Source organism: Patiria miniata, unplaced genomic scaffold (assembly GCF_015706575.1).
Source record: "Patiria miniata isolate m_02_andy unplaced genomic scaffold, ASM1570657v1 HiC_scaffold_7, whole genome shotgun sequence".
Lineage (NCBI taxonomy): Eukaryota > Metazoa > Echinodermata > Asteroidea > Valvatida > Asterinidae > Patiria > Patiria miniata.
The window spans coordinates 23501839-23522501 of NW_024037074.1; the positions used below are offsets into that span (position 1 = coordinate 23501839).

The following is a 20663-nucleotide window of genomic DNA, read 5'->3' on the forward strand; positions in this document are numbered from 1 at the left end:
ACCATAAAAGAAACGAAACAAATAAAGAGAGGAATTAATTATTACAACTTCCCGTTACACATTTGTCACATCAAAAATTTAACTGCGATCTGTTATACATGTACATGTAGACACCAGAGCAAAATTCTCCTCCGATTAAAAAAAGTCAATGCCAACGAACCAAGGTGAAATTCTACAATGGTTAGAAACTGACGCGCATTCATCTTTTGAAAATACTGTCGCCATCGCCACTATAATTATATTGGTACATGTATGTACATTGTACATTGTATACATGTACGTACATGTATGTACGTATGCATACCGGTAATGTACATGAACAATAATAATGTAATTTGTAATGTAGATGTACCAGTACATGTATACAGTAGTTGGAATATCACCCGCGAATCACAGGTAGGTATAATACATGTAGTGCTAGAGAGATACCGTAGATGGAAAAAGGTACAGTGTATAGAGAAAGAAGGAAACAAAATAATTAATACAGACGGCGGACTGGCTGCATTGGGGATGAGCAGTCACCCAGGGGACAGCGAATGTCAATACAGGGCCCAGAGCAAATGACAATCTAATATGGGAACAGTTACATGTATAATGGAGCAGCTGATAGTAGAGAAACATATTATCCGCTGGGGGTGGGCGGGGGTGGGAGGGGGTGGGCGGGATCAGGCAGAAACGAGAAAGGCACTGGAGTCAGGATAATGGGGATTGATTTTTCAGTGGTTATTACAACAATTTGAAATGAATTTTTAATTGAACCAGTCGATGTTTGTACATGGTTTGGCATTTCAAATTTGGCTGGGATACATAATGTACACGTGTATGTGGAGGATCAGCATGGGACTCAGCTTAATTTTGTAACATGACTTACATGACTTAGTTATTTCTTTTTAGCGTGGCAGGAATGTTCCAATGTACACAATTCAGTATTTCATTAATCAATTACATGTATAATATATGTATGTACCGGTACCTACATGTAAACATTTCAGCAATTGGATTACTGCAAATTAATTTTGTTCATGAATAATAAATTCAAGAACATGAAAGCTTAAGCTAGATGTGTGTATGGGCTCCGTGCGCCAACAAAAGAGGGAACGTTTTTACCACTTTTAAGAATGCCTTGGACGGGACACCACATGTGCGTACTGCACTGGTTTGCGCGAAGTACGGTACGCACAACTTATTTATACTGATGTGCACAAAGCTCAGCCGTAGTATCTTCGCGCATGAGCATCAGGAGTCGTCGGCACGCGAATACGTTGAAATTGAACTTGCGATGGTCTCCCAGACTAATCCCCGCCCCCAATAACTTTGGATCATTCGAAATACACAGCAGATGGACCGGAGACCAGTCTACATGTAGGTCTCCCCCAACTCTCCTTTTCTGGCCGTTGAAGGGGTACTTGTGCACGGAGCCCATAGATCTAAGGCCAAAAAAAAAAAGTCTCTGGTTTCTGGTATGGAGCTTGCCAAAAAAGTGGTGCGGCGACGCGGCTTTTTTTTTACCTGATTTTTTTGCTTCAAATGTCGGCTGATGACTGCAAATGGTGCCCGACTAAACTTAGTGCAAATATATGGGAGTCCAGAGAGGCCACATAAAGCTTATTCTCGACCATTACCCAATCTAAAAACATGTTAGAATTGTGCAGCAGCAGGATTCCAGTCAAACCAGTGAGTTTGGCGGTTTTGAGACATCATCTTTCATTGGAAAAAAACCTTTTTCATTTTGCCGACGCGCATGGCTACGGCGAAGCACGCGCATACCAGAAACCGAAGACTTTTTTTTTTTGGCCTAAAGAGTGAAAATTTAGTTGGGTTGCATTCCTACACAAAACTGTCAGTCATTTTCAGGACTATTTTCGATACGGATGATTCCCAATACAGTGCACCACCAAGAGGCTACCACGGAGAGTCATGTTTTTCACAGTGCACTGTGGGAGACAGTCGACACATTTACGGTGCGGGACGCTTAACATTGTAGTTTCTCCTGTCAGTAGCGTATGATTCAAGTATCTTTTTTTCTTTTCTTTATTTTTATCTAGGCATGGTGTTTTTTTGTGAGGCGGAAGAATGCTTTGCCTCAATCTATCACAAACATTTCTTCAAGTCATTTGCTGACTTTCGTTCAAAACGCGGCAAGTCAGCCGTGTTTCTGTTGACCATAAACTTGACAAATGGACTCTCCTAGGCAACCTCTTGGTGACGTGCTGTATTGGGGATTGCCCATATTGGGAGATCTGCAAAAACTGTTATTGGATTTCGCTCTTAACCGAGATGATTTTAAACTTGTTTTATATACACTATTCTGTCCTAAAGCCTGGTTCATACTCGGCGCGAAAGCGAAAGCGAACGCGAATTTGTGACTGCGTGGGAGAATTCGCGCTGCGAATTCGTAAAAGTTGAACATATTTCAACTCAGGCGAATTTCGCAGCGAACGCCTCATCACGTCAAATTCGCTTCGCATTCGCGTTCGCATGAAGTATGAACCGGGCTTCACAAGTTATTTGACAACAATACATGTTAGTGTACATCCATCCATCCGTCTGTTTATAGTCCGTCTGTCCCCAAACTCGAGGGTTGGACTCCATGATGATCATGTCTTTCATCCACTCTACTCGGTTCAATGCCAGTACAGTATTTTTGAAAACAGTGTGTCAGTTACGGGCAAAGTCTTGAAGAAATGCACTGTCTTTCCCACATGTACTCTTGAAATTGAAGCCCCCATGCAGGTAACAACACAACCGAAATGAGAACCCTGCTAAATGCAACAAACTTCAACAAGGGATTCTGTTGCATTTCGCAGTGAACCCAGTGTACATGTACATCAGCCTTTGCACCAAGCAGTTACCCTGCAAACGTTGCAACCAATGCAATCAACAGTGGATTATGTTGTATCATCCTAGAGCAGTTACCCTGCTAAATGCAACAAGATGCAACACAGCACAGGGACTTGAGTTTGCTGCTACTGTATATGCAACAGTATGCAACAACTTTTTATCACTGTTGCTTTCTGTTGATTAGGGTTAAAACAGGAACTGATCCCAGGCCACCTGAAGAAAGATGACAATTCCTTAACCCCCCCACCCCAAACCGTGAACAGAAGCCACTACATTACTCACCCTGAGATGTTCCTCCGCCCCTTTTGTGGGTATCATGGTGACCTTTGACCCCATGCTAAGCCCTTCCTCGTTGGGTTCCGTGTGAGCTGAGCGTGTCTGTTGCTTTGTCTTTGCTACCCTTCTTCGCCTTCTAGCCATGATGACGGTGTCACCTTTGTCGCATGGACAAGGAAAAGAAAAATAAGAGGAAATGTCACTCAAATTTTCTTCACATCAATACATAAGCAGGCACCTTTTGGATGAAATTCTGCTGTGTTGAATTTTGAAATGAGTTCAACTTTTGCAAATTGGCTGCATTGATACATTGTGACTTGTAAAGTCAAAACTTGACGTTTAACATCCCATATGCAGCAGTATTAACCAGCTTCACCGAGATGTAAACTTCAAAACCAGAATTGCATGTACATGTACATACATGTGCATGTACATGTAAGGTGTTTAATATCACAATAAATTTTTACATGATTTTTTTTACACATAAATTTAAGGTACATGTATACATGAACCATGTACATGTACATGTATAATCATGCTACATGTACGACTTGCCTGTGAACATGGTAAATACAGATCTCTCATTTTGATTGGAAAAGTACATTTCTGATACCATTTTAACCTCTTATTTTTTATTTTTTTAAATAAAAACGGGTCACTGGTAGAGACAACAAAAAGCACATTTGTAGATCAATGTTTTTGTTATAGAAATTGAATACAGAAATACAGTGCCCTTATTCAGTGGTGCATGACCACACCTGCATTTACTATGTTTACATAAATGTATGTACATTTCAAGCAATTCGCACACAGTGTACTTTTATGTACGGTGTCTTACAGACAGTTGTGGAGAATGTTGAACACCCTGACGCGTTTTTTGTAAATCCCGTGGATAACTCTGGGCCTACATGTACCTCAAGCATTTTGAGTATAAAATTTAAGTCATTTTTTGACACATTCAAAACACTTCTGAACAAGTTACTACTACAAGTGAATCAAGCAAATTTAAAGCTATAGTCCATCATTTGCAGCCATCCGGAAAGTAAATGGCGTAATTATTGTTGAAAAACGAACTTGGTTGAAAGATACCGGTAGTAAGGGAATTAATCTCCTTGTGAAATTATTCTTTCTGGGAAGCTGTCATTTTGAAGTAATCAACGAAAGAAGGCCTTTCCAACGGTGTGTCTTAAGACGCACCGTAGGAAAATTTTAAATTAGTAGTTCGTTTTGTTATTCGGCGAAGCGCGCGCAAGCATTGGCACGATGCACACGCGGTTGCTATAATTCGTCGGATCAGTGCGCGACGTCGCGTATAGCTGTAATTCAAAACAATTCAAAACATGATTCAGTAACTTTTGATTTGAAATTGAGATCCTAGAATGCTGTTTTTCTTGGAATATACAGCTGAAGCTGAGCTGAAACTTCATCAGGTTAGTTGTTCAGTATCCTTCATTAGATTTTGAACACTTTTGTTGCTTCAAACGAACAAAATGCACAAATTACAAATGATGGACTATATCTTTGAACAACATTTATCAAACTCAACGTGAATATGGTACATGTAGGTAAAATTTTCACATCATGGATGTAAACTGTGTTACATTAATCTTTGATCTATAGTTCAAGTACTCAATAACAAACACAAGAGGGGAGGATCCTCTATGAAATTGTAAATAAAAAAAAACACAAATGCTGCGATAACAGGCAGAGTTTATGCAAATGAGCTGATTCGGCTGACAAAAATGCAGGAGCAAAATGTAAACAATGTACGCACATGTATACTGCTAGCAAGCAATGCACCGGTACCTGTGCGAAGCCTATGTACATGAATGTACTAGTACACATACAATGCGCATACATGTACATGTAATACAGTCAAAACATAAGCCAGCTCGTAATTTATGTACATGTACATATGTACGTAGCTTTGCAGAATTAGAAATAGGAAAGTCTTGTTCAGCAATTGGACATACGGTACATGCATAACTTGAATAATTACTTTCGCAGGTGCTAAAAATACCAGAGCGGACATTCCAGAATTATCCCTCCACGGCTTCATTTACATGTACCCTGTATCGATTACACTTTTTGTTTTATTGAGCGGTTATCATAGATGAATATTCCTTTGAATAAAATTGAACTCCGGGGGAAACTGTACTAATTTTTTTATTACGAATTACTTCCGGTACAAACACATTTGAATACATTTTAACGTGATGATAATTATATATGATTGCACGATTTTTTTGCTAAAGACATTCTTCCCCCAATGCATGTATACTAAAATGGAAAATAGGCTCCGAAGATTTGGCTTGTATATTTTAAAACCTGGATTAATTAATTACATTTTTCAGATACAAGTACAAAAGATGTAGCAATTTAATCATGACTAAAGGTAAAACGTGCACAAGGTCTGCAGAAAAACATCAGAGGATAGTGTGATACAGTCCGAGAGAATATATGAGAGAATATCACCATCACTATCAAACACAAAATATTATAATGATCTCAAATGTTAAAAACAACAGAAATCAGCCACAAAAAATATTTATACTACATGTAGTATCTTCTTGAAAACATTTTAAACCCTTTCCAAACACTAAAATCAAGGGAAACTGTCTACATGTATCATGTACAGTATAGGTATTTAAAATGCAGAACATCAAGCACACAACATAACAGATTGTGTATACACACTGTTCCCACTGGGTCTCTTCTGTGTGTTGGCATTCTGGGCAAATAATAACACACTATAAACTGGTCACCGCTTGGCATTTTGACAGGTAAACCAATCCATGTCAGATAGCGGGCCTTCACAGTTGCACTATATGGGCAGGGAACCTCATTGATAAATAACCCTGGGGCCATTGATAGTGTGGGACAGATTGCTATCAACCAGGGATCTTGTTGTGTGGTTTGTGGTTTTGTGGTTAAACACTGCTGTGGGATTGCCCAGGTTTGCTGAGAGGGGGCAACTGTAGAACCATGCATTAGCATGTGTACTACATGTACGTGTGCAGTAGTAATCAATGGAAATTATGTACTGCACATGTATGTAAGGCTAGGCCTACTGTAAACATATGTGTACATGTACATGTACATGGTATCAGTGCATGCGTTGTACATGTGCAGGCCTATGGGTGTTCACATCAGTGTTTATTCTGACTGTACATGAAAATACAGTAGAACTTCAGACAGCACAGCTTAGTTTGCGCTCTTTATACAAATATGTCATTTTCAAGAAAAGTGGTATTTTTGTATCCATTTCCAACGCTGATCGGCCGATCAGCGTTGGAAACAACTGGCTTTTTTTCTTCAAATACTGGCCCCAATTGACCATTGCACTTGTTTGCAATCGATTACAAACTTATGAACGGGTACGAGCCAGCTAGACTGGTTCCCTGACCTTACAATTCCCCAATGTATGTAAACTGCTCTGTTTCTTTTCATATGGAGTCGGGGAACCAGACTACAGGAAAATGATCGTTTTTCTTGGTTTTTATAGCATTTTCGAACCCAAAACCTCCAAAAAGTCAGTGTAACTATATTTGCTTTATATTTCCAACCCCCCAATTCCATCCATTTCTGAAAATTACAGCAAAAGCAAATGATGTATATTCCCTTTAATAACAAATTTGTTAAAAATGCGTGCATGTTCAATGTACGTGTACATCTACACGCTCAGCCAAACATGTAACAATTAAAACTCAACCACAATTTCAACACAAACAATCCTGGTGCATGAATTGTGTAAGTGTAGCAGAAGCAGCATACTGTTTGTCCCGACATTTACATTGCTGCATGTAATAGTGTCACCCCAACAACTGGGATCAATGAATGTGTGGTGTACCAGTATGTAGTAATATGTACACTTCACAGCCTTGGGGGACATTCAAATGTCAGCCCAACAATGTCAGGCTGCCTTGGTGTCTCCTCAGCTAAGCTACTGGGTGACCTAATGGGGTCGCGCCGTGACCTTATCAGGTCACAGGAGCAACTGTGATGTATTGTAAACATGTAGGCCCTAACTATAATCGTAACAGTACGTAAACGAAAAGGCAGTCACATTTTTCAGACAGCAACCAGTTCCAACAAGAATGTCAAGGCTAACCCTTTCAACCGTGAAATTGATAATGTGTCATTCGTGAATGAGAGAAATTTATCAATGTGAGTGACAAGCTGCCCGTTGGAGATGCAAATCCAGTTTTACTTGCGGTGCATCTCGGGAAATGAAAGCTTAACCCCAACTCCCTAGGGGGTGTGCAAAATCATATTGAAATTGGAGGATTCGGGACTGTTAGGGATAGCTATGTATACCATTAGTAAATATGAACAGTGGAGGATTCTGTATTTCAACATGTATGGTTTTTAAAATAATTCCAAGGGAGTAAGGCTTAGGTCCTTGCAGTTTTCCATATTGTTTTCCATTTTGTTTTCCATTTTATCATTATATCGAGCACAACTGACTGATATTCTTTTATTTCTTCAAGGTTAAAACTTAACATTGTTTTCAGTGTGTCCTATTTAATCGGATGGAGACATTGAAAAATTTCTGTCTAAAATGTTCATGTGTATTTGTTTCTACTTAATTGTCACTGTTTGTTGTAACAAACGTACACATATCCCGAAAAATGAAAAAAATGTAAATATATATGTTGATTTCCATTTCTGTGAATAATAAAGTTCAGAAGCTTCTGAACGTATTTGTGTTTGTGACCCTGCATGTTAACAATGGAGGATGGATTAATAATAAATTGCAGGTAAAATATGCAGGTAGCTAACTAGAAGATGAAAAATGCAAATCTGATGGTGCCATAAGGTCCCAGAAGCTTTACATTTTGTTAGTGTTTTATAAAGCACAGTAATTAAGGTTTAACTCCGTTTCTGTGAATAATACACTACTGAATGTAAATTTGAATTTGGTGATATCGAATGAAAACAATGGTGGCTGGAAAATTATAAACCACAAAAAAATATATGCAGGTAGTTGACCCTGATGACAAATATGCAAATCAGTTAAGAAAAAAAGGGGGAGGCAATGCAAGGGTACTACTTGTCCTTTGAAAAATCAATGTCAGTTATTTTTAAAGTGAAAATGACCACCACCTTTACACTTTGGAAATATATATGTTATTAATTGCCTTGATTTATTTCATAGGGTATTTGATGCCAGTCCTATTTTCACTTCGAGCAAGGTTTTTATCACTAAAATCAGTCTACACTAGACTACTTTTCCGGGTAGCTCCAAATGATCCAATATGGCTTTATAAATTATGATAGACATACTCAGCAACTGCTTGAAATTATTGCACTCAAGTGTGTCAGTGAGAAATTCAATCCCCACATCGTCAAGGTCACTGCTTCACAATTTTTTTTTCTGCACACAGTCCACTGTCCAAGATCTGCCAGACATTGAAAGATGTGGATGCCATCCAAGCATGTTCCAGATGACTTGCAGGGTAATTGACTATGCACAAGGGAGTGATACTGAGGAAGAATTTTATGTAATGATTTCAGGAAATTGTGTGAGCCTTTTTTTTTTATATGCATAAATGTCAATCAAAACAGCAATATGTGGATTATGCTTGAAGAGTTTAACTTTCAATGACAAACTATTGTAGAGAACATTCCAGAGTAAAATTGAATAAAGATGTACAGATTTGGAGTGCTGGATAATGTAAAACTCTTCGAATCCCAGGAATCTTTATTTTCCCCCTTTTTTTAGGGGAGGGGGGTTGCAACCATGTTGTTTGAAACATTCGGGAATAACACTTTTAAATATTTAAAATGTTTATGACATACTGTTACTGAATACATGTGTACCAACACACAAATTAACTGGGAATCTGGTATTCGTCCGTGCATTTAACCCAAAAAAAGAAAGAAAAAAAAAGTGGACTTTGCAAAATATGATACACAGTGTAATGACACACTTTTATTGTTGGCCAAGAATTTACATGTTTGGTTAATTAGGTTTTTTTAAAGAAAACGTTTAGATTCTACATGCACCATGAATGCTAAAAAAGAAAATTTGAAATATATGTACATAAAATTATATGTACCGGTACATCTACAATTTTTTTTGGATCTTGTCAGGTTGCAACGAAGGCACTCCGGAAATAAAATCACCGGATAGCTTTCCCTCTTTTTGATTTTCTTCTCTTTTTTTGGCATTTCCAAATTCTCACAAATACCGGTGCACTTCAATAAAAACTTCACCACTTTGTCTAATAGAATTAACCAAAGACTCAAGGATTCCAGACCGCCTCCCTGTTCTGTGTGCGCGGTGTCAGCCGCGTCTGCAAATCACATTACACGCAACAAAAATTGAATCTATGCTTTCCCCGGGTCCTGTCTGACCGCGAGAGACCCAACCGCACTGCACGCAATAGTACGCATCTCGTACACTCCACTTAACAAAACGCAGTGCGTGCAGGGTAAAAGCCGCGGCGGCCATGACGGTAGTCGGCAGTGCACATGTCAAGATCATCCCTAATCAATGCGGTAAAGCCCCCTGAACAAGCCAGCCAAAAAAGAGCGCCCCTTTGGCAGCGTGCCAATTCAGTCCCAGCAACAAGAGACATGGAGTCAAAGCCTGACGACGCCATTTGAAGCCATTCATAATTCCGCCAAGCAAACATGTCTTCACATGTACAATGTACAAGGGGGGGGGGGGAGCTGGTTCATGTATCCCCGCAGCTGGTATTTTCAGCCAACTAGACATTGACCCCTAGTGCATTTAGACCAAGTGCTTGTTTTTGTTGAGTGTAAATACTCTTTGACGTGGACAATTTAACTTGAATATCGTGGGGATGATTATTTCTGTTCAGTAAAAATGAATGTGTACCGTACATGGACTTTCCCAACTGCATATGTGCATACATGTACATGTACATAGGCACATGTATGTACATTGTACGTACGCGTAACGCGCTGGTACATGTACAACATTCTGTGACCCAAAAGGTCTTCTTAAACATTCCCTAGGCTACAGCCTTTTAAGTTCTATTCAACAGGAATGGAAGTCAAGGTGCAACAGTACATGAACACACTTTTGTGTGTACATGTACATGTACACGTATGTGCACATTTACATGTACATGCACATGTCCATGTGAGTTTGTACGTATGGAAAATTAGCAGGGAAAAAAAAAAATTTCCCTGGAATTTTGCAAATTTCAAATCATGTATGTACATGTAAGTACACTATAATTGACTGGAGCAAATTCCCACTTCATTTGTTTTATTATTTAAAGTAAAAAAAAGAGAAATTCAGAAAACCAGTGTGCACATACTGGTCCTTTGAGTTATATTTAACAAATGTTGACTGTTGTGATGTTAGTATGACGTTTTTAGCACCTGTGTTTGATTATAAAGGTTTTGGTTCTTTTCCCCTTTTTAGCTTTACAATAACTGTTTAAAAACCTATTAGATGTATGGTACATGTACGGTGCATTGTATAGGCTGCAAATTTGAGACAAAAATCTTGGTCTCCAAAAAGCAAGACATTTGCAACTGCTGTACACAACTACATGTACATAACTACATGTACATTGTACAAATGTACATACCGGTCTGAATGTGTAAAGAACTTGGTACAATTCCAAGCGGTTTTTTTTTTCATTCAAAAAAAAACTTTAAAACTTCAACCATCCGTGCCAGATTACAATACAAACACGAGGGAGTATCCCCAGTTGTCATGGTGCTGTGAATCTATTCATGGTTTTCTTTGGCCATCAATGGACACACACATAAAATTCCCTTGTCCTCTTTTGTGATTTGAATTTGCCGCAGAGGGCAAATTTTCCGCAGTCACAATTTTTTCTGTTCTTGAACTACATACCGGTACATGTATAAGTTTTAAAATATGTAGTTGATAAAAATTTAAAATATGTATACATTGTACATTGTACACACTGGTACATGAATACAGTAGAACCATAGAGCCAGGTCCTTGGTCTATTATGATAGAACTAAATCCAAAACTGTAAATTAAATTCACAGGCAAGCTTGTCTCTGGTTACATTACTTTAGTTAACCCCAACACCCAAGCATGATTTACTAGGAACCATACCCATCCTGGCAAATTCCAACACCATATGGGAAACTGCACACACATATATTTCTGCCTTTGATTCTGGAGGTGTGCCAACCCAATGTAAAAGAGTCAAGTTTAGGGGTACTGTACCCATCCTGACAGATTCCAACAAACTTGTTACTATAACTCATACATATTCATGATCGAGAGCCGAACTGTCACTGGTCAATTCACCATCACGTGTCAGATGTTATTCTTGCTGTTTACCAAACGCGCGCGCGAGGATTCACGCACAGGGTAAATACGCACAGGGTAGACTGTTGCACGGGTTACCAGTTTGTGAATGGTAAAAAATTCACGGTTGTATACATACATGTACACAGCACTTCACTCAAGTTGGCACACCAAATATTTGCAGCAATCGAAAAGTAACTGGCGTAATTATTGTTGAAAAACATACTTGGTTGAAAGATAGTAAGGGGACTAAACTCCCTGTGAAATTATTCATTCTGGCAAGCTGTCACTTTGAAGTAATCAATGAATGAAGGCCTTTCCAATGGTGCGTCTTAAGACGCACCGTAGGAAAAATTTAAATTAGTACACATGTAGTTCGTTTTGTTATTCAGCGCAGCGCGCGCAAGCATTGGAACGACGCACAGGCGCGCGCGGTTGCTATAATTCATCGGATCAGTGCGCGACATCGCGTAAAGCTACAATTCAAAACGAATTCAAAACTGATTCAGCAACTTTTGATTTGAAATTGAGATCCTAGAATGCTATTTTTCTCGGAATATACAGCTGAAGCTGAGCTGAAACTTCATCAGGTTAGTTGTTCAGTATCCTTCATTAGATTTTGAACACTCTTGTTGCTTCAAACGAACAAAATGCACAAATTACAAATGATGGACTACATGTAAATCTTTAACAAGCGCGAGTGCACAATAAGCTCTGCGCATCGATCGAAACGAAATCGCTATTCCAAAAACCGTCATCAAGAGTGCATTTTATGACCGCGGCATGGCATTTGATTAATTAGTCAATTATTTTTGGTCAATTTTCCAGTTACAGACCAACAGACAGACAGACAGACCAACCGACCACCAAGTGACATGTAGAAGCTCCCGCCAGAGCTTAAAAAGCAGGCACAGTTCTAAGACATTTCATGAACTACATGTACATGTACATTTTACTGGTACATGCACAAGTCTGTTTTAGCATGGAGGTAGGATTTAGTGTTTAGTGCACCATTAATTAGCCTTGGCAGGTCATCCCCCTGGCACAGCCCGGCTTCTGTTTCAATAGAGGTGCATCACATGCACCTCAACATAGATAGGGAGGGAAACCTGGTTGGGCATACATACATCTTGTAGCCAAGCACACACCTTGTATTCAAGCACACACCTTGTATTGTGGTAAATTAACCCAAATTTAGTGAATGTCTAGTACAAGCTATTCCTATAGAACTATGATTCATAATGTAATCTTTTCCTTTACTTTGCAGCCGCTGTAATAAATACCACACGAACTATCAACTAAAGAGTTAGACTTATTGATGACAACAGCGGCTTCAACAGTTGCTTGTGGAGTAAAATTGCTCGTTTTCAGCTACCTCATTTTTGTCCAAATTCAGCATTTTTTTTTTTTTTTTTTTTTTGATAATTGTTCATGTTCACGCCTCTGCAATCTGTGCTTTTCTTTAGGTTACTTAGTTATGTCTGTTACATTATTGGAATCTTTTCTTCCTAGAATTGTTAGCCTTTGTTATTCCCAAAGACTTGGGGGGCATATAGAACTATGATTCATAATGTAATCTTTTCCCTTACTTTGCAGCCGCTGTTGTCATTGGTTGATGACTAATAAATACCACACGAACTATCAACTAAAGAGTTAGACTTATTGAATTCCTATCCAAGATCAAGGCTAAGGTCTGTTGTCTTGTCTCACTACATAAATTGATGGAGTTGCTGGTAGATGAAATGTGTACATTCTTGTACTAGGTATATGTACTACACATGAGTACATTTTATCAAATTTGAACCGACGCGCTTTGAGTACAACATTTGACCAGTGCGGCACGCAGTGGCAGCTGGCGCATGTAAAACTTGATCGGCAAGTTTCAAATATTCAAATATTTGGTCAAACGCAGTTTCAAATAATCAAATACTAAATTAATCGAAAATGGACAGCCTTATACAATTATAATAACCAAGAGATTTACCTGTGCTTATTCACTCAAATGTGTCCCACCTCCATACACTTGTAAAAACCAATCAATTCCAATTTAAAAATCTCACCTGTACAGAAATGTATACTTTTGTAAATTTTTAATTCCAATTATTCCAAAAGTACATCTATATCTCCGTCATTACTGGTGAAAAACTGCAAACACACAAGGGTGTGCATGAATTTGGATTTAACAATACACAGGCATGCAACTGGGAAGTCACAAAAAAAGAGGAAATTCTAATCTTTCCAAGACTTTGTACAGTGTTTTTCTATTTTCAATGGCACACATTGGAAGTGAAAAAAGAGGAAATCAGCTGATCCGAGGAAAAGTTGCATGCCTGAATACATACAGTGTACATGTACATGTACAAACCAGTAGCAAATTAACTTTCAAAAAATCAATAAAATACAACATACATGTACATGTATATTGCAGAGAGGCCTTGCCAACAATTTGATGTACATGTACATAAATGCAACAAAAAACAGGGTATTGCACACATGTACATGTACGTGTACATGTACTGTACATTGTAAACATACAATGTACATGTACATGTACATAGAATTAAAACCGTTACAAACGGTACGTACATGTACATGTGTGCCTTCTTCACCCACCAGCTATGGCAGTTGTATAGTGCGGGCTTGAAAAGCCAAAATCTTCTTTAGAATATCATGACAAAAATGGAAAAAAAAGGCTAACCTTGAAGCATGGGCGCTTGACCACATGAACAGCAGGGAAACCAAGTAAATCCTGTGGGTGTTGAATAAACTTATTCAGCTTTCCAAAAGAATACGCGGCACACGCACGCAGAGTGGCATCATCTCACAGGCTGGACAGAGTAGCAAATGAACATCAATTTCTAGATGATTGCACACGATAATGACGGCAGGCACGCCAAGCAATATGCTGCATCATTTGTGCTGTTTCCTTGCGTCATGCAAAGAACATGTACATGTACCTCTATGCACTTCACTGTACTTGTACATGAACATACATACATGTGCACAAGTTCCATTGTATTAGTGATAAAGTATACAGAAAAATACTATGTACCGTACTATCAATCATGCAATACGTACATGTAGATATGATTATTTTACGTCTAACAGTTGTTGACTGCTGTGCTGTGGGATATACCCTTTTGAACGCCTGAGGGGCGCATAGCACATGAGGCTAAGTACCAGTATCACTTTCATAGTTTTGGATGTCTGATATAAAAGAAAAACATTTATGCAGTTCAGGCATGGAATTAATTCTCTTAATAATTGTAAAACGTTCATAATGCAGCTTTTGATTCACTTCTACCGTACTCATGGCTAGACTTTTCATATTTAATTTTAGGGTAAGTGGACAATCTCAATCATATTTTCTACACTACAGGCATATAATTATGATACATGTACCTAGGGATATTTTGCATGTGAAAGCTCACAATTGACTTGCTGTTGTAATTAATTTTGTCTGAGTAATTTTAGTGTACAGGTTCACCCTTCGGAAATGGGTACTTTTTCGGAAATTAGCCGCTATTATTACGGTAGCCCTAGCACAATTTTCAACGGCTATATTTAATGGTGTTGCCAAAAAAAAAATTGCTTTAATATCTAAATATTGTACTTAAATGTACCGGTATAAGTTAATTGTATATTTCTGGTGGAGCGCTTTGGTAGTTTGATTGGGTACACACATACGATGGACTACCATGCCAAAGGTACCGGGATCGCATCCAATGTTTCAGAGTTTGGGGGGGGGGTTCCGATTTTTGTTTAATAATTTCCTTTGCTTTTATGTCATCAATCAAATTCTACTTTTTGTTGATGTATATTTCTTTCTATTTTCTGAGTGATCTCTGGCTTTGGATGATTTTTGATAAATGGGAAAAAAAACTTGACTTCTGTTCTTACCATTCAGTTGATGGTCTGGTTCTGAGACAAAAATATCCCGCTGTCGAATATTGTCAGGTCAGGCAACCAGACGGTCGAGTGCCTTAACGACGGCCACTGTACAATGTACAATTAAAACTTAGGGGATATTCCAAGAAAGCACAACGGCCAACATCAATAGCCTCCTCAGAAATCTTGAGCCGTGTTTTGATAATATTCAACTTGTTCATGTACAATCTGCCACTAAAAATATCAGTTCACATCTTACAGGAAAACCTCAACTTCTTTTCTTCCGCAGAGACTTGTGGGCAAGTACATGTATTTCCTTGTAGTACACATGATTACGTGAACATGTAACTGTCCCTTCCTAATGTTGTTGCGGAGTGACACATACACACACAGAGCTCTACAGACATGCCCCTGCAATATGTTATATCCCAACTGCAGTCTATTTTTGCACACCCGCTCACCACGCCGGGTTAGTCAACAGGCCGACATTATCACAAATCTCGTGATAATACTAGGGACCCTAGCCCCAGCCTGAACATAACAACATTGCACCCTTGGGAGCCGTGTGCAGGAAGTGTCCCTAATGACTGTGTCGGAAGCAGCTGAGGGGCAGGCCCGAGTCTTGTGATGTTTTCTGAAACTCCGCAGTGCCTCCTCTTTGAAAAACAGAAGACCTGTGTACATGTACGACATTGTTTTATACACTACTATATTGAGAATTTGGTGAATTTTACACTGAGCCAAAGCTCAGGAACACTGAATAAGGAGATGTACATGTACCATAATTTGTTGTTATATCGTGTGCTTGGATACTGTAATTAAAGCCCGAGTCCATCATTTGCAGCTATCCAAAAAAGTAACCGGCGTAATTATTGTTGAAAAACATACTGGTTGAAAGATAGTAAGGGGACTAAACTCCCTGTGAAAATATGAAATTATCCTTTCTGGCAAGCTCTCATTTTGAAGAAATCAACGAAAGAAGGCATTTCCAACGGTGCTTCTTAAGAAGCACCGTAGGAAAATTTGAATTAGTTGTTCGTTTTGTTATTCGGCGCAGCGCGCACAAGCATTGGAACGACGCACAGGCGCGCGCGGTTGCTATAATACGTTGGATCAGTGCGCAACATCGCGTAAAGCTGCAATTCAAAACAATTCGAAACATGATTTAGCAACTTTTGATTTGAAATTGAGATCCTAGAATGCTGTTTTTCTCGGAATATGAAGCTGAAGCTGAGCTGAAACTTCATCAAGTAAGTTGTCCAGTATCCTTCATTAGATTTTGAACACTTTTGTTGCTTCAAACGAACAAAATGCACTAATTACAAATGATGGACTATAGCTTTAATTTCCTTGGTCGAGAAAGGCCACGTGTCCAGTCTGTAAAGATGCATACTAGTTAACCTCATATGCACGTTACGGGCGCGCATGTAGAACTTGCACGCGCGCACGTGCAGAGCTTGTGCGCGTGCGTGTAGAACCTGCACGCGCACTCGCGACTGAGAACTGCATGCCATGCGCAACTGCTCAGTCTCATGTCCGGCAGGAAAGCCTGCAGTTATCAAGGGTTACACTGCACTGAGTTAATATCTACATGTACATGTATTTCTTGCATAGTAAGTTACATGTTGTCCAACCATTTCTCATTTTGACTTACATAGTACATGTACAATGTATTGGCACGATTTGACTGCTGTGATGTGGGATATGCTGTTTTTAACTCCCGCCGAGTACGCCCCTCGGATGTTAGAAACGGCATACATCCCACATCACAGCAGTCATCAATTATTAAATATTGCTCAACAGATTTAGCTGTTCTTACATGTACATGGAAACAGGGCTCGATTTACCAAAAAAAAGTGGCATGCACTGGTGCATGTAGACCAAAAAACCTACATGCACCAAGAAAAACCCACATGCACCATAATTGACTTACACCTGTCTGCTTCTCTGAAGGCATTCTTTCTCTTTGATTTATCGAACTTTCTACAGACAGTACAGTACATAGCCTTTTTTACTCGATCATGCTCAAGCCTAGACCCGTGAACGTGGCGTTGTATACGCCACGCTGTTGTGGCATTTCGAACATGGCGAAATTGATCCACCATACATAATTTCGTACATATGTTGAGTACTTACATAGAAATCTAAATTTGCCTTCCCGCGTGTTCAGGACGTGTCATTTCGACGAAATTTGCCGTCGATGTAGACCCATACGAACGTGTTGAAATTAGATTTTAACCTGACAAGTGACACAAGCACCCAGGGTCATTTGCGTGCAAAGTTATCGGAGCCCTCCGAGCTACCCATCTGCTTCATGTGGCGCATATGATAGGCGGCGTCCGATTGGCCAATAATGAGACCACGTGATAAACGCAGCTAATAAGTTGGAATCACACTTATGATCCGGACATAAGAAATGCCCGGAGCGTCAGTGTGATACCAAATTATCCGCAGCATGTATCACGTGGTAAATCACATGCATGATTGGAGGAGGTTGCAGGACGTCGAGATCTTGCCAACTCTGAATCTGCTGTGAGGAATAATTTATGGATATATAAAAGAAATAACACGTTTGTACACTATCTGGTCAAGTATTCAACAAACTTTATTCTTATTCTCACTCATTTGTAAATATATGCATGAAATGAGTATTTTGGTGGCTAAAAAAGTTACATGCACGTCGTGCATGCTCAGTAAAAAAGCTACGTGCACAAGCAAAAATCTACATGCACTGGTGCATGCGTGCACCGGGTAAATCGAGCCCTGCATGGAAACCTAAAATCTTTGACAAAAATTTTCCCTGAAAAAGCTGCGCTGGCCGCGAGCTACATGAACAAGTAGCACGCACGAAGTCATGCATCTCAGCCATATTTTTATGTTGTACAACGGACAAGTTGGCACTCAGTCAAGAGTATTCAACATTTAAAGTCAAGTTGGTCAATGGACAAGTTGGTACAACGATCGAGTTGGCAAACGGTCGAGTTAGTTCGAGTCGAGTTGGCAAACGATTGAGATGACTGTTAACCAAACTTCTGACCCATCAGATAAATTGATTACGTGTGTTTTTGGGTACAAGCGTGATCTGGAACTGGTAAAAACAAGGCATTTGTGATTTTTTTAAATATTGGAGACTATTCTCAACCATGTCAACTGTATCGATTCAACCAACGTTCATAAGAGTATATGACTGCAGAGCACGAACAAAAAATTGAAATCACACATTCTGAGTGACAGCATACGACTTGCGAGTAGGATATTTGTCCACTAAGTTCTAAGTTCTAGAGAGATTTTATCTAAAAAGATATGTGTGTATCAAGAGGATTACATTGGCAAATTAGGCCTAGTCAGTACAATGAATGTAAGCTAACGTGAACTTACATAATGAATGAAGTAAGCTAATGTAAGCTTACGTACATGTACATTGTACATGTACATTTGTACGGAAAGATTCCCATATCTGGCCATCACTTGTCAGTGTCACCCTGTGCACAAACCGTATGACTAGTCTATAAGACTGGTCTGAAAAATTCCTTAGTCAGTGTTTTCTCACTAGGCCTAATTGATGCTAAACACTTCAAAATTCAATATTTTCCCTGCTAAAGTTGACTTTTTAAGACATACGCCTATCACTTTCTGATGGCTGATAAGTCACTGAAGGGAAAATTAGTGATGTCCAGATAGGCCTATGGCAATCTTTCCCATATGTACATGTACTGATGTAGTACATGTACATGTATAGTCGTGATAGTACTATCGTCCTTCATAGATGACATAGCTTCACTGCACACCGTATACATGTTCAGTTTCCAATATGCAATTCATGAGCAACAACTTGAACAAGCGACATGTTACCCAAAATCTCCACGGTTTGCCATCCAAATTAAGAATTACAAACCACGAGTCAGCAAACACTTCAATGACTAAAATGATCTATGTTTATTTCAGTTATCAACTCATACAGTGCTAACGGACGATTTCAATGGCATTCATTCAAATTTTATGAATTAAATTTCACTCACCCGCGCACAGTACTCATCCGTCCATTTCCCGCGGTAGCGTAAAAAAACACGTAAGGAGACGCTGCGCGTGCGCAAACATAATAGGGTCATGGATATTCATAAACAAGTTAAGTTTGGAGCGCATAGCTAGCTAGCCTAGCTGCGCCTGCAAGCTGCAGTGCGATATTTTGCAAAATGAAAGAGCCCGTTTTTGAAACATACAGATATTTCGGAGGAATCACAAATAGTGGAAGCAAAAACTTACTTACCAAATATGACGTTTGTCTGGCCTCTGCCGCATTTGATGTCGCATTCACGTGGAAACAACTCGAATGTGTATTGTTGATGTACCCTAACGTGGCGCGGCCCCTAACGTGGCGCACTTTGATTTTTCACCTGTAGCGCCTAGCTAGAGCAAAAGTTTTAACTGAAATTTCACAGAAAGAGAAATTTCATCAAGTAATAAACACTCCCGTTCATAAATCGCGAGTTTATTCACCCGCTACAAAGTTAAAAGAAAAAATTATTTTGGCGTGATTTTCCGATTTTATTTTCAAGTGCAAAGTGAACCCTTTGAAAATGCCCCGAAAAATAAGAAAATAATTTTGTGACAAACATATGGCTGGGTATGTAGGTAGAGATAATAATGATTTATCAGAATTTATCGAGTTTACAGAAATTCTTAAATGTTAATTTGGAATTTTCCAAGATTTATTTAAGTGCGCCACGTTAGGGAACACTCCGCCAAATTGTGCCCAATTTCCGGACGCCACCGTTTTTTAATTTCGGCTTAAATTTTATGAAACCGAAATTGTTCACAGAGATTAAACAGCAAGCATTAATAAGGTAAAAGTACCAGTATTTCACTGCATGAATTTGAGGTTTGTCAACAAAGAGGTTTGGCAACACTACACGAGGAAATTTGGGTAAACTTCGAAGTACGCCACGTTAGGGAACACGACTATATGTACCAAATCACTCACGCACAGCCGGCTGGTAGTATGGACATGTGTCCAATAGAGTATGCACATGTAATGTGAAGTTTATAGTTGTGAGTAAATGTATCAGGAAAGGAGTTTCAAACATTCTACTATGTGTTGGTGGTTTAGAACGTACGATTGCTGAGGAGTCGTGCAGTAAGCTTCACAGGCGGATCTAGCTTTAAGGAAACGGAGGGGGGGGGGGTTTGAGTCTAAAGCATGTCTAAAACACGCCCCGTCACAGGAGGGGGATCTAAGAATGCAGTCCCCCACCCTGAAAATGGTAAAAAATTACGATTTCTCCAGCATTCCAAGGCAATTCAAGAATATATATGTATTTAATGTATTTAGGAACTTCAGTATCCATTATTTTTGCCCCAATTTACTAGTTCCATAAAATTAGTAAAC

At 39.2% G+C, this 20663-nt stretch overlaps 1 protein-coding gene across 3 annotated transcripts in view; it reads right to left on the reverse strand.

Moving 5' to 3' along the window:
- Positions 1-19364, reverse strand: part of LOC119744332 (CTD small phosphatase-like protein 2) — a 50321-nt gene extending 30957 nt beyond the window's left edge. For 2 of the 3 annotated variants that reach the window (XM_038220204.1, XM_038220202.1), the window contains exons 1-2: positions 19297-19364; positions 3124-3275 (exon numbers count right to left, since the gene is read on the reverse strand). In XM_038220204.1, coding sequence (XP_038076132.1) covers positions 3124-3261 — 138 coding nt within the window. In that variant the 5' untranslated portion in view covers positions 3262-3275; positions 19297-19364. Of the gene's footprint in view, positions 1-3123; positions 3276-19129; positions 19260-19296 lie in introns of those variants that run through there. The other variant, XM_038220203.1, reaches the window with a different exon arrangement.
- Positions 19365-20663: the final 1299 nt, after the last annotated feature.